The 25,468-nt window shown below is 36.7% G+C and overlaps 2 protein-coding genes across 6 annotated transcripts in view; one reads left to right on the top strand and one right to left on the bottom strand.

Annotated features, from left to right (window-relative positions):
• Positions 1-25,468, top strand: part of ASB3 (ankyrin repeat and SOCS box containing 3) — a 135,724-nt gene that overhangs the window by 6,153 nt on the left and 104,103 nt on the right. For 4 of the 5 annotated variants that reach the window (XR_006734704.1, XR_006734703.1, XM_045549597.1 and 1 more), the window contains exons 2-3: positions 15,443-15,651; positions 24,612-24,770. Coding sequence is in view for 3 of the 5 variants with exons in the window: in XM_045549597.1 (XP_045405553.1) it covers positions 15,456-15,651; positions 24,612-24,770 (355 nt within the window). In the remaining 2 variants the exon portion in view is untranslated. The remainder of the gene's footprint in view (positions 1-15,442; positions 15,652-24,611; positions 24,771-25,468) is intronic. The other variant, XM_045549596.1, reaches the window with a different exon arrangement.
• CHAC2 (ChaC glutathione specific gamma-glutamylcyclotransferase 2) lies at positions 5,572-13,238 on the bottom strand. The gene is made up of 3 exons (XM_045549599.1): positions 12,983-13,238; positions 7,380-7,415; positions 5,572-5,977 (listed from the first exon to the last, which is right to left on the bottom strand). Exons 1-3 carry the CDS (start codon positions 13,145-13,147, stop codon positions 5,591-5,593), a joined length of 588 nt encoding a protein of 195 aa, XP_045405555.1. The 5' UTR covers positions 13,148-13,238; the 3' UTR covers positions 5,572-5,590.

The raw sequence follows: 25,468 nt of genomic DNA, 5'->3' as shown, positions 1-25,468 counted from the left end.
GCAGAGTCCATCTTTTGGTCAATACTCAGTGCTGCCATTTTGTTATCAATGAATTTTTGCATGTAAAGTTTTTTTTTAGCATAGTGCCTGGTTCATAGTAAATATATATAATACCTGTTAACTTTTATTATTATTTTCAGTACTTCTGCAATCTACTATTATATGTTTATAACATCTACATTCTGTGGTTTTTATTCAGGTCTTCTATGTTTTGTATATAGGTTGATTCTTTTTTTTTTTTTTTGGTTTCAATAGTTTGGGGCTACAAGTGGTTTTGTGTTACGTGGATGATTTGTATAGTGGCAAAGTCAAGGGCTTTTAGTATTATAGGTTGATTCTGTACCGGACTAGAGTGCAGTGGTGTCATCATAGCTTGCTGCATCCTCGAACTCTTGGGGTTGAGTGATCCTCCTGCCTCAGCCTCCCAGGTAGCCAGGACTACCTGTGTGTGCCACCATGCCTGGCTAATTTTTCTATTTTTTGTAGAGACGGGGTCTTGTTCTTGCTCAGGCTGATCTCCAACTCCTGGCCTCAAAATGATCCACTTGCCTCAGCTTCCCAAAGTGTTAGGATTACAGGCGTGAGCCACCATGTCCTGGCTTATTGGCTGATTCTTAAACATTGAAACCGTATAACCTGTTTATAGTATTATAATTATGCAAGCATCATTCATGGTAAAATGAACAGGTGTGATTCTAACTGCAGAGAAAAAATGTAATTGTATTAACTCTCTGCCACTTAAGGTGTCCTATTCATTTGCTAAAATGAATTCATTTTGTTCTTGAAGATATATTTCCAGCTCTCAGACATCCTCTAATTTAGACTAGTTGCTTTCCAAATCAGTTGCATACCTGTATTCTGGGGTTTTGTTGTATCACTCCTGGATTAGGCCTACTGTTTTATGTATTCCATGTCCTCATTTGTCTCAGATTTTTGTCCCACCTTGTTAGAGTGTAACTATTTTCAAGCAAATTTTTCAGAAAGGATATAAAGCAAGTAATTTAATTTCCACAGGTCTCATATGTCTGAAAATACCCTTACTTGGCTTTCTCATTTAATTAATAGCTTGTGAATAGATTTAGTCCACAATTCTCCCTCTGTTTTCTCTGTTTTATTCAGAATACCATTCAGTTAGATTCTTCCAAATAGAAAAAAGACAGAAAGAAAAAAAATAATATAGATCAATCCAAGAGGTTCATTTCCTTGACTTTCTGTTTGAAATTTTTTTTTTAGTGGTTGTGGTTTGTTTCCATGGTTACCTGTTGCCCTTTTTTTTTTTTTTTTTTTTGAGATAGAGGCTCTGTTTGTTGTCTGGGCTAGAGTGTAGTGGTGTGATCATAGCTCACTGCAACCTCAAACTCCTGGGCTCAAACGATCCTCCTGCTTCATCCTCTCTAGTAGCTGGGACTACAGGCATGTGCTACCACACCCAGCTTATTTTTTTAATTTTTTTTTGTATAGACGGAGTCTTGCTTTTGCTCATGCTGGTCTGAAACTCCTGACCTCAAACAATCCTCCTGCCTTGGCCTCCCAGGGTGCTAGGATTACAGGCATGAGCCACCATGCCCAGCTCAGTTGCTCTTTTTTTTTTTTTTTTTAAATTTCAAAATATTAAGGGGGTACCTCTGTTTTAGGTTACGTGAATCGTTTTTCTAATGCTTGAGTCCTGGCTTTAGGTGTGCCCATCACCTAAATGGTGTTCATAGTACCCATTAGGTTGATTTATTCCCCTGCCTTCCTGCTACCCGCACCCCCCACCCCCAGTTGCTTGCCACTGAGTTTTACTTCCCTCTGCACTTGTTGCTCATTGGTTAATTCCAGTTTAATAGTGAGTACAGGTGATGTTTGTTTTTCCATTCTTGCGATACTTAACTTTAGGAGTATGGTCTCCAGTTCCATCCCCAAGTTGTTCATTTTGAGTGGATACAATGTTTTCATGAATTACTTTGAGGATAACACTTGCAATTTTAAATATTTATCTCCAGTTCCCAGAAATAGCTCTGTTTACTTCAGGTCAGTTTTTACTTATTTTCATTCTTTTATGCTTTTGCTTAAAAATTTTTTACAAAATGATTCTTGAGCTCTTTGTAAGTGAGCAGGGTACCAGCTGTTGGACCTCACTTCATGGTCCTTGGGTGAAATGCCAAGAAAAGAGTTACCTCTTTGGTCCTCTCCTTTCACCCTATATCCAAATAACAAAGGCTTTGTTATGGAGCATGATGATGCTCTAATGTTTTCAGGATAGACTGTTAACTTTTTTAAAAAAACATGTGGTTTTAGCCAGAAACAAATACTGTTGCTGCCAGACTTTCTATGTGTGAAGTGATATGGTAAAAGGTTTGGCTTGGATGTTTCATATAAATATTTTAATTATTATTATAGTCCTGTATACCCCTCCTGCTTTCTATGCCTGCTGTCTCTGTGATTGACATCTCTCCAGTCTCTGCTGGCAGGAATCTCTCCTACATCACTGTAGCCTTCCCATATGTACGTGTATGTGTGTATCTGTGTTGTTCTGAATTGCAGTTTTCTCTGCATTGACGATATAATCCCACTTGCTTTCTCTCTTCCAGAATGAGTGAATGCATTTTAGTGGGATTTTGTTACGAAGTAGAGGAAAATGCATGTGTTTAGTTTGTTTTATACACAATAATTCATAGGTATTTGTTGAATAAATCCATGCTGTTGAGAAAATTGGGCAAAGCATACTTTTGTTTAAATTAAGAGAAAATTATGGCTGTAGGATATAGGTAATTAAATGAATCATTTAGTTTTAAAAGTCCTATCTGATCCTATTTTAGAAGGGAATCCTCATAAATCTCATGTTATCACTCATATGTGGGAACTAAATATTAAAACAGTTGATTTAAGGGAGACAGTAGAATGATGGTTACCAGAGAGTGGGGAGGGTGGGAAGGGTAGTCGGGGTGGCCGGTGGGAGCGGTTAAAGTGGCAATGATTAATGGGTGGAAAGCTATAGTTAGGTGAAAAGAATGAGCAATATTTGATAGTACGACTAAGTGACTATAGTCAACAATAAGTTGTGGTGTACTTTAAAATAACTAAAAGAGTAGAATTGGAATGTTCCTTACACAAAAAAATGATAAATGTTTGAGGTAATGGGTACCCTGGTTACCCTGATTTGATAATATATATTGTGTGCCTGTATCAAAACATCACATGTACCCTATAAATATATACAATTATTAGGTACCCATAATAGTTAAAAATAAAAAATTAGAAAACATAAGGTAAGTAAATACACAATTATGTTATTGTAATTAGAAACTGTGGTTTCCAATGCAAGAGAAATGAAATATAAATATAAAATAAAAATGTTAGGTAAAATTTTAATGCTTATTTTGACTTAAAAGTCTCAGTATGAACTTATAATTTTTAAAAGATAACCTTCCCAGCTCTATATTGACAAAGCCAAGAAACGATAACTTTCCAGGACCAGTGATCTCCCCTGATACTTAGATTTTGTTCTCTAATTATCAATTCTCATTAAGGAAATTTAGGCTCTTAGGAAAATGGTTGATTTCAGTTTTGATGCAGAGAATGCCTTGGGAGTTACTGGAATGTTCTGTTGTACTAGACAGCAAAGAATATTTAAAGACTAATATGATCATTTAAAAACACACAGGGCCAATTTGAGGGTGCTTAGTGTCCACAGTCATATAACAGTATGAATGACTATAATTGATTAAAGCATAATTATTAAGAAAATTCCATGAGCCCACAGTCATTCTTGTAAAAGAGAAATCCAGGCTGGGTGCGGTGGCTCACACCTGTAATCCTAGCACTCTGGGAGGCTGAGATAGGAGGATTGCTTGAGCTCAGGAGTTCGAGACCAGCCTGAGCCAAGAGTGAGACTCCCACCTCTACTAAAAATAGAAAATTAGCTGGATGTCGTGGCACACGCCAGTAGTCCCAGCTACTTAGGAGGCTTAGGCAGGAGGATTGCTTGAGCCCAAGAGTTTGAGGTTGCTATGAGCTAGGTTGACGCCAGGGCACTCTAACTCTAACCCAGGTAACAGAGCGGACTCTGTCTCAAAGAAAAAAAAAAAAAAAGAAAAAATTTTTAAATCAAAAAGATAACTATTAGAGGTGATGGATATATTAATTAATTTAATTCCACATTGTATTAATACATCATAACATCACTTTGTACTCCAGAAATATATGTAATAATAAAATTTGCCAACTTATAATTAAACAAATAGAAATAAAAAACAAAGATTAAGTTTTGTTTTACTGTTTATATTGGGTTTCAGTTTGCTTAAATAGGAACTCAAGGTGCTGGAGCCATCTCAGCCTAACGGCCTCCCAAATAAAATTTTTTTCAAATCTTTTAAAGAAATGTTATATAGAGTTTTGTAAAACTAAAATCTAATATAAAAAAGACACAACTACATTTTGTGTATATGATGAAAATACCATCCATTTTCTTCAAAAGCTTGTAAATTTATATAAGTATCTTAACCTGTTTATTTTTTTCCTGGTGTAATCATTGTTCAACATTTAAGGTGTATCATGTGCAGGGAGGTAATGTGGGAAAACTATTTTTGGTTTGGAAGGGAGATGAATTCTGTTTTTAGTATACCAAGTTTTCATGCTTGTGTAGCTCAATGAAATGCCATCATGTAACAGGCATATATAATTGTAAAGAGGTTGAGAACGTAGAATAGGGGTTGGAAACTATCCAAGTAAAAATAGTAATTGGAAGCCTAGGATTTGATGAGTTTGTGTATCTGATAACAAATAGTCTTAAGAGCTGTAAATGGAAATACAATGAAACGTTCAGCTCTTTTGACCTTAGTGACATGGGCTGCTTGATCACTAGTATCTGATGCATCAGAGAAGGGTGGAAACTGAAATCTTTTGGTTGAATCACAGAGTGGTCATTGGATACTTGAGACTACAATGACTGGGTAGAGTAAAGTTGGATTCGAGAGACATTAAGATGAGTTAAGGAAGTGGAACTCTGTAGTTAAAAAAATTTCTGTGAAGGTTAAGAAAACTGGAAAAGAAAAAAATGCCAATTTTTGACTTAAGTTTGAAAGGGTCTCATTTAATATGTGAACAACAAGGAAATACACAATATCAAGGCTGAAATCTTGTCTATATTACCATATGTTTCTAATCACACATTATTTTAAACTTGGATATTTTAAATCATGGCTACAGAATTGTAAAGGAATATATTGAATGCATAGCCTTATATTTATTGGACTTTTGGTTTAATTCACCATAATTTCAAAATGGTATTGTCATATGAAACAATACTATTTTTTTTACTCTGATAAAAACAAAAACTGAACTGAGTACTTCACTGTATTTTTCTAAAGAACTCACTTCCAGTGAACAAGTGTTCAATTTCATAGTTAGGAAATTATGTTATTAAAACTTGAATTTTTCTCTCACTGTATCTCAGTCTTTTGATTATATGTGTTTCATATTTCAGATGCTATCCTGACTACATTAAAAATAAGTAACATCTTTTAAGTAAACACATTTCCAAACTATATTGCTATTGTGAAATTAATTCTGTGAAGACTAAAAACTCTGTAAAAGTCAACATATATCTTTATATGCAATTGAGGTGGTTTTGTTTTCCTTCTAAACGTTGCTTTACTAATTTTTCCAAACAGAAAAGATGCTCATCTGCATCTTCTGGCACAATGTTCCTAACAGAATTTGCAAGCTCAAAAAGATATTCAATGTTTCTTCCACTTGGACCAGCTGCATTAAAAATTTGTTCAGCAATGTCTTCCAGAGGTGCAGGACCAAGATAATTAGGATTATCACATGTTCCAACATATAGCAACACACTGAATGGTTTTGTTGTGGGATCTTTTGGATAAAAAATGACCGTTGTGGTCCTGTAGCCTCCTTTCTCTCTGAAGTCAAGGTATGCTTTTACTTCTTCTTCCTTTCCCACTGGCAATCTATAAGCTACACCCCATACACAGCCCTGTTGAAAAATGAAAAGAATACACTGTTTAATATTTAGAAGGTTAATTAAAATAGATGAATATATTTGGTGATATAAGAAAATATCTCATATATTCTTAGAAGTCAATGCAGTTTTGCTTCACTTAAAGTGCACAGAAGAGGAACATACTAAACAATAAAGGAAATTAGTATTTTGAAATCTCCATTCTAAATAATTTCTTTGCATCATAAACAGCACAATTTTTTTTTTTTTTTTGAGACAGAGTCTCACTGTGTTGTCCAGGCTAGAGTGCCGTGGCGTCAGCCTAGCTCACAGCAACCTCCAACTCTTGGGCTTAAACGATCCTCCTGCCTCAGACTTCCAAGTAGCTGGGACTACAGGCATGTGCCACCATGCCCGGCTAATTTTTTCTATATATATTTTTAGTTGTCCTGCTAATTTCTTTGTATTTTTAGTAGAGGCGGGGTCTCGCTCTTGCTCAGGCTGGTCTTGAACTCCTGAGCTCAAACGATCCACCTGCCTCGGTCTCCCAGAGTGCTAGGATTACAGGCGTGAGCCACCACGCCTGGCCAACACATTATTTACATCTTTTTCTTTTAACTAATGGGACCGAAATGAAAAATATCAGGTTTTCATTTGGTCATTAAAAAGTTCAATAGAAATAAAATGTCATTTGTTTATTAACTGTTTAATTAGGAGTTATATTTAGTTACCAGTGGAAGCTCTTTTTATAGATGCTTTTCATAGTGTAAATTATGAAAGCATTCTCTAATCTACACCATTATTTATCTATTACTAGCTGCTTGATTTCTGTATATCAAAGTCCTTTCCAAAGTTAAATCGTTATTTTTACAATATAAAATTGTGAATCTGTATCCCAATAAAATCATTGAAAATATTTAAGAAACTGAGGACAGTCACTGCAATGGAAGTTTTCTGGTGCTCCAAACCTATTTAAAAAAACACAGGTGCTATTGATAAAATTAGGCAATAAAGAAAGTGAGAATTCCTGATTTAGATATCTGCAGAAAATATTAGACTCTTAGCAAATATGAAGAGAGCTTTAAGAGTTCCATTTGATTCTTAGTGATAGTCTAGCTCTCTGGGGGCTATTTTCATTAATGTCAAAGGGAACCACAAAATTCTTAGTCAACAAAGTAGTTAAATAAAACCCCACAAAAACGAGCCTACATGACATTTGGTTGCATTTTGTTTTCTACCTTGCGTTTTGCATTCCAACTTGGCCTCATTATAAACAGAAAAACATGGAAAAACCTCACAAATACAGAGAAGAATTCTAGACCTAGTGTAGGTCAAATTGTGATGCCAGTTAATAAAATTTCATTGATTATTAAAACTGAGAAACATCTCAACATTTATATGATTAAAAATGATACAAAAAAGAATAATTATACCATACCCCAGGATCTTCAACAAGAGTCACAACTCTTCCAGGCTGTTTTAAAAATAAAAAAAATTTTCTGAATTAAATAAAGTTCATTAAATAACCGAGCATTAGCAACTTATTGTTGACATGGAATATTTTAACTACATTTGCTCATAAGAAGCACTATTTTTTAAAAGTACTAATTTTTTATGATAAAGTTTAAAATGAATTAAAAGAATCTACCTTATCCAAACTATCTTGGCCTTTCTAAAAGATTTCCATCAATTTGTATATATTAGGTATATTATTAATATGTTCACTTAAAATGGATATATTAAGAAACACACCAGTGACTGAGGTTTATCTAAAATGAAAGGCAAATGGGAGCAGCAATTATAAATAAAAATTCTGGTTTTCCCCTTAGGAGAAAAGATTGTTGCAGTTTTATTAGGGAAAAAAATAAGACATCCTGGGGTTGCTTTCCTATAGGGAAGTAGTTTGCCATCTTTAGTGCAGATCAAAATTACTTGGCCTGAAAAACACATTGTTAGGCCACACCTCCAGAGTTTCTGATCCCATAAATCTGGAGCTGTCTCAGTATTTGCATTTGTAACAACTTCCCAGTTGGTTCCAGTGAAATTGTTTTGGAGCTCATACTTTAAGAACCACTGGTACCAGGGTATACTAAGGTCTCAAGTGTGAGAGAATGTGCAATTAATTTACACTTCTGAGTTATGAAGTGCTCTTACCTTTCTTACATGTGGCAGTGGGTGCTTCAAGGCAGGCACCGCTTTTACATTCATAAACAAACTTTACATTGCCCTGTTGAAAGGTTAATACTGGAACTGGCCTATTCATATAGTTCTTATATGGGACAGTTTGACCATGTGTGTTCTTGGCAATTTTATTTTATTTATTTTATTTTTCCACTTTGGTTTCTTTTTGTTTTTTCGAGACGGGGTCTCAGTCTTGCTCAGGCTGGTCTCAAACTCCTGAGCTTAAGCAATCCTCCCACCTCTGCCCCCAGAGTGCTAGGATTACAGGTGTGAGCCACCTCACCTGGCCTCCACTTTGGTTTTTAACACAGGTCAGTTAACAGTTATATGGAAAGAATCCTGACTTTTTATCATTCATCTTGAGATTGAAATGAGATATTATTGAGTCAAAACAAATTTTATTTGCTCTTCCATTTCAAAGACTGAGAAAACAATCTATGTTTATAAATTGAAAGCCTTTGAGAAAGTCTAGATTTGGAATATTCCATAATTTAAGTCATAAAGGTGACTTAAACCAATGACTGCAAGCTTTTCAAAGAATTCCTACCTAGCGCCAAAGGCTATGTATCTACCAACATATTAATATCAGTGGGAATGTTGAGTTGTAAGCCACAATTTTACCTATATGTATGCCCAATGTCTGGCACATATCCTAAATAATTTAGATATTTGTGTCATCTTTGTCGCTATTTCCTTTTAGTCTTTTCTGTTTATATAGATAATTTGTAATCATGGAACACATGGGATTTTGCATTATGATTTCTCATTTAATTATATTTTCCTGTTAGTCTTCTCATACATTTTAATAGTTGCATCATATTGTGTCATTGATGAACTGTAATTTAAACATTCCTGTGTTCTTGGACATTTAGGTTTCTGACTTTTTTTTTTTTTTTTTAAGACAGAGTCTTGCTAGGGGCTACGGTACCATGGCGTCAGCCTAGCTCACAGCAACCTCAAACTCCTGCGCTCAAGCAATCCTCCTGCCTCAGCCTCACAGGTAGCTGGGACTACAGGCGCCCACCACCATGCCTGGCTAATTTTTTCTATTTTAGTTGCCCGACTAATTTCTTTCTATTTTTAGTAGGGGCCGGGGTAGGGGTGGGTCTCACTCTTGCTCAGGCTCCACGCCCGGCCACTTGTATTCTATTTAAGATAATGTTACAATGAGGATACATATACTGGTGTGGGTCAAGTAGCTATTGCTATATTTTAGTTTCAAAGTGAATTAGGAGCTATTTATTGACTACCTACTCTGTGCTGTGGAAAAGATAAAACCTTGATTCATGCTTCCAAGAGCTTATTTTGTAATTCTGGAGTACAAATTACATGTGAAATAAGTAGAGAATACTTAAGCACTAAGATGTATTTATTGAATGCAGTAAGAATTCTGAGTCTTAGGTGATCAGAAGGATACCTATTCTGGCAAAAGGGCATCATGACTAATGATTCATGAGTCAGGGCCCAGAGACTGGACTGTACCAGGCCAAGTGTCTGACTTTGTCAGAGGGTCCCCCAAGTAGGGGAGATGATTCAGAAAGATGACTGGAGAAATAGGATAGAGTCAGATTTGAAAAGCCAAAGAGCAGAGTTGAAATTAGGGGACAGTGGAAATAAGAAGCCACAGAAGTTTGAGAGAAATTGGAAATAAGGAACATTATAGCACTTGATTAGCAGGTTGACTGGCATAACAAAAGAAGTGTTTTGGAAAGATTAGTTTGGTAAATAGTGTGGTATGCAAGTCAGAGTGGAAGAAGGAAGATGCAGAATAAGAAATGTTAGTGGTTAGGTGACAAGTTTTGCACTCTACCTCTCCTTGCTTCCCCTTATATCCAGCCCAGTCTACCATTCTTGGTAGTTCTGTCTTTTGAGTATCTTCTGAATCTGGTTCCTCTTCATCCTTCAGTAGCTTCTTTAGGGATTTCCCTGCCTCTAGTTTTGCTTCCCTCCACTGTGTTTTTTACTTGGGCCTGGAATGACTTTTTGGCACAAAAATTGGGCCACTCACTTCGTATTTTTCATGGTTGAGATATTCTACAGGATACAGTCAAAATTCCTTAGTATTACTTAACTACAAACCTCATTTCTTTCCACTTTTCCCCTCAAGCTGTACTGAATTATTTATAACTCCTTAAAACATTGATATCTTTGAATATACTGGTGCCTATTGTGGAATGCCCTTCACACTTTTATGTGCTTAGTATATCATCCGGCCTCCTCCTCCATAAAGTCTTGGCTAATTCTCCAGGTGGACTTTGCAGCTCCTTCTCCTAGACTCTTACTGCTCGTTTTATTCATTTTCCTTATCAAGTATTTTTGTTTGCATAGGTGTCTCCCATTTAAGTGCTCAGTAGTAATTACTGAAAGGAAGAAGAGGAGGAGTGAAGTCTTGGACTTGGGTGGTGGCAGGTGGAAGAGAAAACAAGGAGTACGGAGGGAGTCGTTTTCAGGGGAAATAAATGGAATCCTGTGACTACTCTAAATGATAAAGACATGGACTATTGGCACTATAATAAATTTACTTGGACATCTTTTCTAGAACTTAAGCTCTTTGTCCCTAAAATAAATGTATTCTTAAGAAACAATGTAAATTTGTAAATGTACTTAAATGATGTTTGGGGTTTTTTTTTTGCCAATGAGACTGAAGAAGGGGTCTTTGAAGCTATATGGGATCGGAGAGTGTTGTGAAGTATGAGTCATGATGAATGTTTTCATTGTGTAATGAGTAATGTTTCTGATCTAGCTAGAAAAGTTAGGGATCTAGTTAAATGTTCATGATTGTCTCTTGCATTAAAATGTTTCCTTTTCTTGAAATTGTAATATATTCTATTTGGTGTGTGAAAAATATTTCACATTTAAATCCTTATTTTGGTGAGAAACAGCCAGTTTTGTGATATATAAGGCTGGCAATCTATTTTAATAAAATATGTGAAGTAAAATTATGATGTTCTTTCTAGTTTCTTAAAAAACAGAACAGTATATGTACTTAGCAAATGTTTAGTACTTAGATTTTACTTTAATTTACTAGGATGTATTCTTTAAATAAAAGTAGGTGTCAAACTGTTAGCCAGTGCAGTTTTTCCCCCCCAATTTTCCTTTTCTATAGTTTAGTAAATTTAAGTATAAAGAGATACTGGCTTTTATAGCTCCCTTCTCCTTTTAAAGAATCATGGACTGTTGTATTGACTAAACAGTTTCTTATCAGTCTTTTCTGACAGTGTACGTATTTCAATGTGCCATCTAACAAGATACATTCTGGATCAGACTAGAGTAGTAGAATATGCTATTATAACCACATACATAAGTATTTAATAACTGGTCATTAAAACTGAAGTCTGGGCTAAGGGTTTTCTCTTCAGAATGGCAATTTTAAGTGTTCATATCAAAACTGAGATTCAAAGGCTCAGCATCGTGGCTCAAGCCTGTAATGCCAGCACTTTAGGAGGCTGAGGCGGGAGGACTGCTTGAGGCCAGGAGTTCAAAACCAGCCTGGGACACATAATGGGACCTTATCTGTACAAAATAGATAAATGTCTCTTAAAAAAATCCTGACATTCAAATGCATTTTATTTAGGTTTGTTCTATAATGTCTTGAATATTGTTTTGTGTTCTATATATGTGATAACATCCTTGGAGGTACTTTGGCCACAACATTTTTTTGGTATAATAATGTGCATTTGCCCTAAGCCACTCCCCCTTTTCCAAGTCATTCTGTCCAGTCCAACATCCCAATAGGCCAGCCAGTACAGTCGACCTTAAAATTGACCAATTCTAATTGAAGTAAATTGGCTTCACACTCAGGTTATTTTAAAGATTTCAATCCTATCTCTCTTATGAACAGATGCAAACTACTTTAGAGCCTTGATCTCTTTCCCTTTCCATAAGTGCAGGTATTTCTTTTGGAATTAACCCTAATTCACCCTAGCCTTTTAAATATTGTACTTTTGGACTAATTAATGTTTTTAAAAAACAGTATTCAAGCTCATATAAATCTTAAGAGTATTTTAGAGACCATATAAGCAATAAAAATTTTTATATTCTTCCCAAAGAGGTTAACAGTGTCCAAGTTATCCAAATTATTAGTTACCCAAATTTAGTTTTCTTTACCTATTAGTTGTTTTGCAGCCAATACAAGGCTGATTTGCATAAGCAGTGTTACTAATTCTCTGTACACCTATATTGAGATGTCTTTGTATGACCGACTGAAAAGTGGGTCAAAGAACTTATATTTGACATTTATAATTGAGAACCATGGAGAAAGTAACATTAAAATAATGCTGCATATAGTAATGGGTTTGGTACTCTGTTACCTATATAACAAAACAGGAATTTCATTTAACTTTGCTAGTACCTAAAAGAGAGCTCCTGAATAACTGTAGATAATTTTGGACACTAGTTCTTAGGTGTCATAAAATAAGACCTTTTGAAGGACATAAAGAAACCCTAGAAATAACATGCACGTTTAAACGCAAACCAATTAAAGTCTGCAAAATGCAGAAATACCAACAAATTGCTAAAAAGCTGAATTTGCAAGTTGCTTTTAATATTTCAACTCCATGGTGACACGAAAATTCATATTCCCGCCAATGTTTTCTTTTGGCAGAGCTGTAAAGAGATGGAGCCCCGTGCAAGCTTGTGTGCTTGTGCCTGGGCTTCTAGCCTCAAGAAACTAACCGTCAGCATGGTAAGCAGCTTCGGAATGTGCCCTGGTTTGGGACAGATATGAGGGCAGATGGCCGAGGAAGGTGCATAGATAAGTTACCCCAGCCCACGTGCTCGGCCCTCAGGAGGCGTTGGGGTGTGGGTTGGGGACTGGCGCTCGGGAGGCAGTAAAGTGTAGGGCGCTGGCCGGCACCTCACCTTGCCAGGGACTCCGCGGTGGTCCGTGCTGCCCTGCCAGAAGCGCCTGCTGTAGTTTGTGATGTATCCGACCAGCTTGTCCTGATAGGGAAAGTCCACCTTCCAGATCAGGGACCCGTAACCAAAAACCCACATCTTTCCTTGCTCTTCCGCTACAGTGGCCATGGACACTCCGCTGCGGTCTCTGCGGAGCCCCGGGTGACTGCAGCCTGCCAGACGCGAGCAACGGGCTGCTTGGGGCGCAGGCGCGGTGGCTGCGCAGCGCCTTGGGGCGCAAAGCACCCTGGGATTGTAGTTGGAGGGAGGTTTTCCGACTCTTCTCTCAGGCAGCATTATTTTAGTTCCTTGATTAGTGGGGCGAAAGGCATTGACTTTCTGTATAGTAAGCAATAGATTCTCTTGCAGCTTCCGTAAATCACCCTAACCTTCTCCAGTGTGCGTGTGCAGAGAACTACAAAACCCACAATCCTTTTCGGAGACTGTGGCTCCAAAGTTGGAACTGTGTTTTTTTTTCCTAACGCGGGCGAGGAAGGAGAAAGGGTCGGAGTCCAGTCTGGAAGGAAGTGATAGGGCAGAGACGTAGCGTCGCCGCAGTTAACGTGTAGAAACGCATTTTGCTCGGCTTTGAAACTTGGATTTCTGCCCATATGACAGCAGCCAGAGAAGCGCAAGCCGGGAATGTAATCCATATTTGACTTTATGTACTTCTAAAATATCTGCCGTTTTGCCTTTCAAATAAAAGCAGAAAATTTACAATGGAAGTTTGATGCCTGTGGAAGGGCAGCTATTATTTCAATGGAAATCGTTTACATATTTAAATTTTACATGCGAAACCTTATTTATCTTTAATATTCTCGGCTCAGAAAAGTGTAGGCAAAGGTTCTTAGAGCTAATATACAGGCTTTGAAAAAAAGCTGGGGAGCTTGCTGAAACTGTGTACAAAATTTGGGGTATATGTGCATTTTTCTGGGGAGAAACGTCACAGCTTTCATGAGTTTTATGGTTTATCAGGGGGTCAGGGATCCTGAGAAATGTTAAGAACTGCTGGTTAGAGCTATTCCTCCAAAATATTCTTTAGGAAGCTCATTTGGACTATCATGGCTGTGCCTGTGTATGTGAAAAGAGAAGCCTTACAAAATGATTGTTCTTTCTTGAGGATTTCTAACTATTTTATGGTCTTCAGCTTTATAAGAGAGGAATACTAAAACATGCACGTTCAGGGAGTATTACTTGTGCTCTTAAGAAGAAATAATCAGGAAGTTGCTACAAAGAAAAACTTATTTTAAGAATAACCAGGTCTTTTCATATTTTCTCCAAGTTGTAGTTTTACATTACGTGACATGGTTACTACCCCACTCTGCCTTTTGAAAAATTTCAAACATACAGAAAAGTTAGAAGAAAAGAGTATAATGACCGTTTGGATACCTTTCATCTAGATTCAGTAATTAGCATTTTTGTCACATTTGCTTTACTTCTTTTTGTCTATATGTATAGTTTAATCTTAAACACTTGAAGTAAGTTGCATGTGTTATGACATTTTACTTCTAAATACTTATACATGTGTCTTAATAATATTATAATAACCACAATGTCATCGCATCTAAGAAAATTAACAATAATTACGTCATAAAATGTCTATTCCATATCCAACCTGCTTAATAGTGTCACTATGTCTAATATGTCTAATTGTCTTTGTGAGAGAGTCATACGTGAGATCTCTACTGGACTCTGCACCGGAACTTGAAATGACCTTTGAAAGGAGATGATGATAATGACGAAGGCAGTAATGCTGTGAAGAACTTTCTGGGCTTGTGTAGGAAAGCTGGGCTGTCTTTTTGATGTTCTTTGTTGGTTTCAATATATTCAGCCAGTGGGACTATTTCTTCAATCATAGAGAACCTGAGTGTTTAGCCCCTTCTGGAAAGGACTAGCAAGTGCAGAAAAACTAGATGACTACTTATCTTTGTTCTTCTCAATAAATGTCCTTTACTCTTTTTCTAGCCTTTTTGGGTTTAGTTGTTTCCTATAGAGGGCTATGTATTGAGGCTGAGCATTGATTGTAGTTAAATGGCCGTCTCTGCATAATAGAGCGTACATTGGGGATTAACTAGAAGCCTTTGGCTCTCAACAGAGCACCAAAGAGTGCATTTTGGTGGGATATGAACAAGAGCAGAAGCCTACTGGAAAGAACTGCTCAGACGTTTCCAGCGGAGGAAAGAGAACACTTAAAAGTCCTTTGATATTTTCAATGAGAACATTCCAAGGAATCTTGATTTGCCAAACTGAGAGAGTTCCTGCTTTAAGTTCCAGAAGAGGCTATGGCATGACAGTCGTTACCTCTACTGTGGGCTCTTCCTTAGCACTCGCGTGAGAGATGTTAGGCCCACTATAATCTGCTAATCTCCAGGAGTACGGTGTTGTTTTATTGACTACAATATTATCTTTCTCCTTGTTTTGTAGCCTAGTCAAAAGAATGGATTTTACAGAGGCCTACTCGGACACGTGCTCTGCAGTTGGACTTGCTGCCAGGGAAGGCAATGTTAAAGTCTTAAGGAAACTGCTCAAAAAGGGCCGTAGTGTTGATGTTGCTGATAACAGGGGATGGATGCCAATTCATGAAGCAGCTTATCACAACTCAATAGAATGTTTGCGGATGTTAATTCATGCAGGTAAGGTAAATTCAAGGTACGGGAGGCTGTACCTACAAACTGGCATAATGAAACATAAAATTATGGTAATACATGACTTATTAACAGTAGTAATTTGTTTCCCTTCCTATGATCATAAAATAACTGCCTAAACTTATTTATTAAGGATAGTAAGATTGCCTGCTTTGGATTTTATCAGTATGGTGTTCCCTCTGGACATCTGTAAGTGTTGTTCTTTATATGCAAGTGCTTATACCTAGCCTCTTTTTATTGACCGAGCTAGGTGATGGGGCAGAAGTAATCTGCTGTTTGAATTAAAGCATTTGGTAATTACTGGTCATGTTTATTCTGTCCTCCTTTTCCAAACAAAAGGAACAGTGTTACTGAAATTGAAGATAGGAGTGTTTTGTTTGAATAAGTCTTTTTTTTTTTTTAAAAAAAAAGAGACAGGATCTTGCTATGTTGCCCAAGACTGGAGTACAGTGGCACAACGATAGCTCATTGCAGCCTTATACTCCTGGGCCCAGGCAATCTTCCCACCTCAGCCTCCCAAGTAGCTGTGACCATAGGTGTATGCCACTACACTTGGCTAATTTTTTTAAAAACTTTTGTAGAGACAGAGGTCTCACTATGTTGCCCGGGCTGTTGTCGAACTCCTGGGATCAAGCTATCTTCCTGCCTTGGCATCCCAAAGTATAAAGGCTTAAAATAGGTTTTCAGAATCTGTTTGAAATTAACTATAAAACTTGAGTTCTCAAACTATCTCTAGTGACAATGGCATGAATTTGAATATTCTTTTCTAGTCAAAAAGATTATTCCCAATATACTTACCTCTCTTCCCCACATCAGAATAGTGTTATGTTACAGCATTTTTTTTTCATTTAGCTGCTGAGTAAACTTGAGCATGCCTTTGACTAAAGGCATTTGAACTGGCTTTTCAGGTTCATCTATGTGGTTGTCCTTGGGTATCAGTGAGGAAATGGTTCCAGAACCCCTGTGGATACCAGAATCTGGAGATGTTCAAGTCCTTCAGTCTGTCCTGTGGATAGGAAAGGGTCATTTATGCACTATATAAACGGATACTAAAAGTGAGCCCTCTGTATCTGTAGGTTCTGCATCCTGCAAATGCTGTGTTTTTCATCCCCGTTGGTTGAATCCTCAGATACAGAACTCGTGGATACACAGGGCTGACTGTATATTCTTTTAGAAATTTTAAATGCCAACTTCATCATTAATGGCCATCCTTTTTTGAGCTTGATGTTTTTGGAGGATAAGATAGCACATGGTTAGCTATGTGATTAGTTGATATAAATGGCCAAATAAAATTTTCTCACTGTATTTTTATTAGTGATCATCATTATGAAGTGAGCTTGATGAATTTAATTTATGTATAGTGCATACACAAGGATTAGAGTAGGGGTAGGGAAATAGGAAGCAGGGTTTGCAGAGGCTGAGGAAGCAGCCATATGAATTATTTTAGGAGATGGTGACATATTGGGGCTTAGTCTTTTGTGAGTTTGGTTCTCTATAGTATTCTTAAAGTTGGAACTAATGTCCAGAATTCCATCAGATTTGCTTATCTGATTCACTAACCAGAAAAATTAGATTAGAATGAGGTGGTGGTGCTGTATAGCCTATTGGTTGCTTTAAAAAAATGTTTTTATGTATGCTCTTGGCATATCCTCCCTTTTGTAAATTAGCTAAAGTCTATACTTTATTCAGATACCCTGCCTTTTTAAAAAGATTGTAATTTAGACTTTTCTGGATGACTTAAGTTCTGGAACATTAACCAGTGAGAAGTGATAGTTGAATACTTTTTGTAAAAGGTCTAGCTAGCCTAAAGGTACATATGAGGAAGTATTTTAAAATGGTGGTGAAGTACAAACATTCTAGTCTTGATGAGTGAAGCTAGGGCTCTTCTGCTCAATGATAAGAGCAGCATTCTTATATCTGTATCAGTTAACTTGATATTATGGGTTAATCTTAGAAGTTTGCAAAGCAAGTTTGACATTTCTGTCTTTATACTTGCCGTATTTGTGTTTTATATGATTCATACTTCTCTTGTCCCTTGTGGCTCAACTGGTATATATAAAAGTGTCTTTTGTTATATAATTTCTATTTCCCTGAACTTCATCTAATATTAGTGAACTGTCAGAGATTCCTAAAATGTAATTGTTGCCTTCAATTTTGAAGGTACATAGGCCTACACAAAGAGAATAGAAGCATCTGAAATGGTTGGGAGGGTTTTGCTTCACTTTCTCTTTACTATAGATCCATGCTATTCATTATTAATCCATTTTCTGACTAAAAGTCACTTAAAATCTTATAATTAGTTAGAGTATATAGCTAACAAATACTTTTATTTGGAAAATAAATGCTCTAGCTCATAGTACTTTTTTTTAGTTCATGTTAAATAAAAATATATGCTGTAATACTGGGCACAGTAACAGATCCTGAAGGTCCTTGGACAAATAAGGCAGGGTAGCATAGTGATTAAGAGTTGTGGTCAGACGGTCCTGGGTTCTATTGATAGTGATACCATCACTTTATTGGTGTGACTTTGGACAGGTCTTTGAACCTCTCAGTGCTTTAGTTTCTTCATCTGTGAGTTAGAAATATTCTATTGTTCCAGCTCAGGCCAGAAACTCTGGGCTATCTTTAATTCCTTCCTTTTTCTCATATTCCTTATCCAATCCATCAGCAAATCCTTATTTGTGTGTATGTATCTGTGTGTATGTATACACACACACACACACACACACACACGCACGCACAGAATCAGATCGCTTCTCACTACCATTAATGCCTTTGTCTGAGCCACATCATATTTTGCCTGGATTGCTGCAATAGTGAGTGTTCTGTTTTTGCCCTTGCTCTCTCCCCATCCCATGACAGGCCACTCTCAATATATCAGAGGGATCCTTTTAAAATATGTCAGACTGTGTCTTCTGCTCAAAACTTTGTAATAGCTCATTTCCTTCCAAGTAAGAGCACTGTTGTGTAGTATTTCATAGTATAGATGTAATGTAATTTATTTAAGCATTCTCCTATTGGTGGACATTTTGTTTGTTTCCTAAAGGTTTGCTGTTACAAACAGTGCTTCAGTGAACATCCTTATATCTTTGTGCACACAGTTGAGGATTTCTGTAGGATGGATTTTTTTTAGAAGTGAAATTGCTAGTTCAATAAGTTAGGGTTCTTTAGAGAAACAACCAGTTGGAGATATATGTGTGTGTGTGTTTGTGTGTGTGTGTGTGTGTGTGTGTGTGTGTGTGTATGCACATAAGAGGGGATATACTAGGGAAATTGGCTTATGTGATTGTGGAAGCTGAGGAGTCCTGTTATATGCCTTCTGAAAGATGGAGAACCAGGGAAGTTGGTAGTTTAATTCAGTCTGAGTCTGAAGGCCTGAGAACCAGGGGAAGAGATGGCACAACTGACTCTCAGTCTGAGGCCAAAGCCCTGAGAACTGGAGAGCAGGGGGGCACTGGTATAAGTCCCAGATTTTGGAGGTCTGTAAACCAGCAGCTCCAAAGTCCAAGGGCAGGAGAAGGTGGACATCCTAGCTCAAGAAGAGAGCACTAGTTCTCCCTCTGCCTTTCTATTCTATTGGGCTCTCAATGGATTGGATGATGCCTGCCCACATTGGTGAGGGTGGATCCTTTTTACTCAGTCTGCTGATTCAAATGCTAGTCTCTTCCAGAATTATCTCAACAGACACAGAAATAATATCTTAGAGGCTATCTGGGCATCCCTTAGGCCAGTCAAGTTAACACACAAATCATCACATATGTCAAGTTAAAATATTGATAGATACTGCTAAATTGTATGCTGTGTTAATTAATTAGGACTCTTTCAGTATTGAACTAGTTCAAACTAGCTTAAACAAAGAAAGGGAATATAGTAGCTCATGTAAATGCTAAGTCTGAGTGGTGGGTCTCTTTAGGCATTGCTAGACTTTAATGTTCAAAACAATGTCATTAGTACTCTGGGTCTCCCTTTCTCTCAGCTCTTGTTTGCCCTCTTGATTTTATTCTCAGGCAGGATTTCTTTTTGAATGTTCTAGACTTATTTTATCTTTAAAGAGCTTCTTATGAATTCTGAGCTGGGCATGGTGGCTCACGCCTGTGATCCTAGCACTCTGGGAGGCCAAGGCGGGAGGATCGCTTGAGGTTTGGAGTTTGAGACCAGCCTTAGCCAGAGTGAGACCGTGTCTTTACTAAAAATAGAAAGAAATTAGCTGGGCAACTAAAAAAATAGAAAAAATTAGCCAGGCCTGGTGGCGCAGGCCTTTAGTAGTTCCAGCTACTTGGGAGGCTGAGGCAGAGATTGCTTGAATCCAGGAGTCTGAGGTTGCTGTAGCTAGGCTGACACTACGGCACTCTAGCCTGGGCAACAGAGCGAGACTCTGTCTCAAAATAAATAAATAAATAAATAAGCTTCTTATGTGTTTTGGATGTTAATCCTTCACTGTTATATATGTTTTAGATATTTTTCATGTTTTCTCCTGTCTTTTACTTTTCGTATGGTGTCTGATTTCTTTTGATGCCTCTAAACTTCTTCCTTTCCACTGACTTCTCTGCATCTTGTATGCATGGAGTCTCTTCTAAGAGTTGTCTGAGCATATTGCACAAAGTAAAATTCCTTGTGTTGTGGAAATTATTTTACATCTAACTTTTTCTTAGCATTCCTAAGTAAAACATAAAATGATATAATTATGCAAAGGATTTGACTATATAATCTACCTGACATTGACATTTATCACCCTTGTGATTGGCACATACTAAATTTGTGTGGCTTCATCAGATTCTGGCTCAGCTGTTGAGAAAATGTTCTGATCTTGATATTTAACCTGTCTGCTTTACTGAAAACCATGTGGTTTTGCTTTCCTTGTTAGGGGTTTGCAGAAAACAAAATTAACAGTCTACCACCCATCCCTACCACTCTTACAAGAAGTACTAAGCAAGTTTGTTATTTATAAGTAAAAAGACACTTGGTGTCAGCAAACTTAGGGTGTGGTGTCATTGGTAGAGTGTTTAAACCAACTCTTGTCATTGCTGCACAGGCGTCAGTGGCTGGCATTGGTCCAGCTGTGGTGGCCCTAATCTTCAAAGGGTAGCCAAGAAAAAACTCAAAAGTTGTTAGGAAATCAAAGACTTCAAGTGCTCATTGTGTTTGTCCATTAGGAAGTCTTTAATACCTTTGCCATTTAAAGTTTCAGCAAATAGATGAAAAGCAGAAACCACTTTGCCTTCCATTGAGAATAAATAGAGATTAAGGCATTAAAAACAGTGGGTACAATGAGCCATTTCTTTCAAGAAGCCCTCCTATAGGGAAAGGAAGAGAGTGAAAGGGGTGTGGTTAATGGTCCAGTACAAGATAGGTAAGATCCCTTTGGTAAAACTCACATATCAATTGAAGGAAGGCAGTTTATCATTGCAACTTTCAAAACCTATTTATATTGGGTGCCGAAAACTTTCTTAAAATGATATTTTGGAGACTTTACCAAATTTTTAATGGGTGTCATAGTGGATAAATGTTGTAATGATTATGTATCTATCTCCATTTTTGTTTTACAAATATTCAAATTATGTAGGTAATTCCATTGAACCCCATTGAGGGTTGGGTCGGTTATTTTATCCTTGTTTCACTGTTATGGAACTTGAGCCTCAGAGACTTTTAAGTAATTTGCCCAAAGTATAACCTAAAATAACTGCAGAGTCAGGATTGCATCTTAAACCTAACTCCAAATGTTTCCTTCCTGGTCCAGTGGGTTTAAACTTAGCTAAATATCTTTTTTTCCATAGGTATAATCTTTCAAGATCTCAAGTTAGTAGTAAATTAACTTCAGTATTTCTCATACTGCATGAGAAATGCCTTTTATTTTCTTTACTTCATAGATAATTGCACAGGAGGCTTTATTTCCTTTTCCTTAGGTGGGTGTGTATGTAAGTCACTAAGGGTCTTGAGGCTTGCACTCAAGAAATGCGAATTAAGCTTTACTTCCTTGAGGAAGGAATTTCTACATGAATTATTCAGTATTCTTCTGTATGGGAGATTTATCTCTTCCCTCCTATTTATTTATTCGGTCATTTATCTTGGTGAACTCATGGGTATTTTATGCCTGTAGTTTGAGTTGTAATCCAATACAGTGTAATTTATTTTGTTGCTCAAATTGTTTTGGCTGTTGGGTGCCCTTTCAGAGTGGCTCCTGTGTGTCTTTGACATGACCCAGTTCTTTTCTCTCTTCTCTCTTCCCTTCCTCTTCCCCTTCCCCTTCCTTCTTTGCTTTTCTTTTCTGACAGGGTCTCGCTTTGTTGCCCAGGCTGGAGTGCAGTGGCATGATAAATAGCTCACTCACTACATCTTCAAATTCCTGGGTTCAAGGGATCCTCCTGCTTTAGCCCCCCGAGTAGCTGCAACTATGGGTTTGTGCCACTGTGCCCAGCTAATTTTTTTTCATTTTTTCTAGAGATAGGGTCTTGCTGTGTTGTCCAGGCTCAATTATAGGTGTAAGCCATGGAGCCTGGCTTGACATGCCCCCATTTTTTGTTTTTTGAGCACTTTTTTACCTTTTGGACCTACAGTGTGCCCCCAGGCTCATTTTGTGTATTCCTCACCCCAACCCTAGAATCATCCATTTTCATAAAAGCCCTGGTTTCTTTTATTGGAGAATGATATTCAAAACCAAGATCTGGGGTCTCTGTGTGCTCGTTGCTACTGGAGTGTCATTGCTTTTAAGCCCTTTTAGCAGAGATAGAAAATATATTTATGTATTATAAGCCATGTATATATACATAACCATAATTATCTAGTCATACATATCTATTTAAAGCTAAACACAAGTTCATACTAATGTCTGGACTCTAATCCAGTATCACATGGTTCATTCTTGTCTTCCCCCTTTGCTCATCTATAATCTCCCTCTCCAAAAATAAGAAACCTGGCTCCCAGATCTGCTGTCTATTTGTTTGATCTTAGTACATGTGTATAGTATAGAATTGTTAGTCTGTACCCCTAGAAATTTTACCAACCAAAGTGCAGTGTTTATGTATAGTTCCTTTTGTGTTTAATCATATAGTTTTTAGTCATAGCATCATTTTTCAAAGTTACACAGGCCAGTATCTTTTTCCTCCACCCCTCGGTGAGGTTATGACATACAATTGTAATCCACTTAGATTCTTTTGTCACAGTCTGCCTTCTGTCTTAGGATCACCCTTCCTTCTCCCTCCTGATTGATTTTTTTAAAAAATGCATACATTAAGGTTCACTCTTTTACTGTAAGGCATAGTATTTAAATGGCCAGGATTAAACCTTATCTCTTTTTTTTTCTTTCTCAGTAGAAGAGAACATCCTTTTTTCTTTATAAAAGAAAGTTCTTTGGCTTTCTGTGATGCAACACTGGTCTATGTCTCTTGTCTTCGAGCTTTTATCTCTCTTAGTCTCTTGCTGCTTGTGTGGGCTCTTCCTCTCCCTGGTGGGCACCCTCCCCTCTGCATTTCTGCCAGTACCACATTATTTTGCTTTTTCTAACTTTAAGACATGGTTTAATGTATAGTAAGTCTAGGCTCCCCTAATGCTTGTCTTGTTTTTTTTTCCTAACTTCTTTGTTGCTTACCTGTACTACCCCACCCTTATCAATTTGAGTCGCTTTACTAAGTATAAAACCAACAAACAGCTCTACTGGCATTATGATTAGAATCGTATTAACTTTATTAATTATTTTGGGAAGAATTAGCATCTTTATAATATTGAAATTTCCTGTTTAGGAACTATCTATATCAGTTATCTATATATATCTGTATGTTCCTAGTTTTTCATGTCATTCGTGTTCACAAAACTGTAAGTTTAACACTTGAAATAAGGGTCATATCTGACTAATCTCTTGACTCATCTGAATAAGGATCAATTTCTGACTAATCTCTGAAACACTGTGATATGCACTTTAAAAAAATATGACTACCCTGTCTTGCTGTTTAGTTGTGCATGCTATGAAGTTTTAGGCTATTTTCTTTGAATATATGGATGTATAAGCTGTTACTTGAATATTATGGCTTGGTCTATCTGTTTCATCAGTGAGTTACAATTACAGGAATTATTTAAAATAGATGACTATTTTAGCCAGGAACATTAGTTTCAATTCTGGTATTTCAAGAAAATATTTTTAGAAGTTTTTTTTTTGAGGGAGGGTATTATTTGTTTTGTTTATTATTACTCTCAGAAGTGCCTTCACCATTCACCTTAGAGCCTATCCTATTATGGTCTTAGAATTTTATTGTTTTGGAAACAAAGATAAGAAAGTCACCTCTCAATATTATCTTTTGCTGTAGAGTTTCTAAAATTTTAATGTAGATGTTATTTACATAATTTGAATGTTACCAGAACCTTGAGTTTTTCATAACAAATACACTCCAGAAACCTTAAATTAATGCATAAATTCCTTATAAATTACATGACACTGTTTGATTTCATTGAAATGTATTTTATTCTTTTAGAAATACAATCTTTGTTAACTAATTAGACTATAGTCTTAAGTTAGAAAAGGAGTACTTAAAACTGCCTTCATTATTAGTTGAATACAAGGAAGTAATGCCCCTCATGGAAATTTAGAAAGAAAAAAATAAAATTCATTAATATTTCAATACATCTTGCTTAAGCAAATCTTTGGTGCTACATCTTCCTTAGATCTTGCTTTTGTGTTACTTTTCAATTCCTGCCACTCTCCTTCCTCCATCTAAAAATGAGAGAAGAGACAATGAGAGTGAGTGGGCAGGATTTGTGTAGTAAGAATACCAAAGAGCTATTCACACTAGGATCTCTGGAGAAATTTTTCTCGATTTTCTAGAGATTTCTATGAGACCTCTCATTTATAAATTACTTATATTTTAATATTTCATTAAATTACTCTTAAGATCTTTGCTTTTTAAGTCGAAGAAATAGAGGCAATATCTTTTAGTTGATGGGTTTTTATTCTTCCGTAGATTCATCTGAAAACTACATTAAGGCAAAGACTTTTGAAGGCTTCTGTGCATTACATCTTGCTGCCAGTCAAGGACATTGGAAGATTGTACAGATTCTTTTAGAAGCTGGGGCAGATCCTAATGCAACTACTTTAGAAGAAACCACACCATTGTTTTTAGGTGATGTATGCAATTTGCGGTACAGATATAATTATTTTTACTTTTATTTTGTTAAACTAAGCTTAATTTTTCCCTGAGCTATTGTACTTAAAGTATGTTCTTTTGGCAAATATTATATCCTGCTTCTTTGATTTTGAAACTGAAAAGGTATTTTTAAAGGTTTCGCTCTCATTTTCTGCCCTTAGGTGGTAGCATGTGAGACTGTAAGTGTTTATTTAAAGTTGCAAAATCTGTTCTGAATTGTCACCATCAGTTTTGTTCTCAGTGTAGTTCTGAAGACCAGGTATTGCTTAAATTGTAGCAGTAGTTACAAGGTTACCTGTGACTGTTTTATGTTTGCTTTTTCCTTTTCTTAGCATTAAGAAATTAAGAAGCTTTTATGGAAGAAATCACCATCTAATCCTTTAATGCCTATTAATTTATTGCATGTATAGATCATTATTCAAACCTCTTCAATTAAAGACTCTTAATTCCTTAAGGATGACGGCCAAATTATAAAAGATACACTTTCAATAACTCTTTATTTTCTTCTTTTCCTCCTTTTCTCCTTTCAATCCTGTTTGTCTTCGGGGACATTGTGTTCCATAAGGTTTAGTGGAACACAAGAAAGTTAAGAGAGTAAAGCATATTGAATGGAATCAGTGTATCTGGACTACAGTTTGGTCCTGCCACATGTAATTTGTATATTCTTATAATTA

Source organism: Lemur catta, chromosome 4 (genome assembly GCF_020740605.2).
Source record: "Lemur catta isolate mLemCat1 chromosome 4, mLemCat1.pri, whole genome shotgun sequence".
NCBI lineage: Eukaryota > Metazoa > Chordata > Mammalia > Primates > Lemuridae > Lemur > Lemur catta.
Note: the sequence above shows the minus strand (reverse complement) of the source record. Positions and strands in the feature narration are given on the sequence as shown.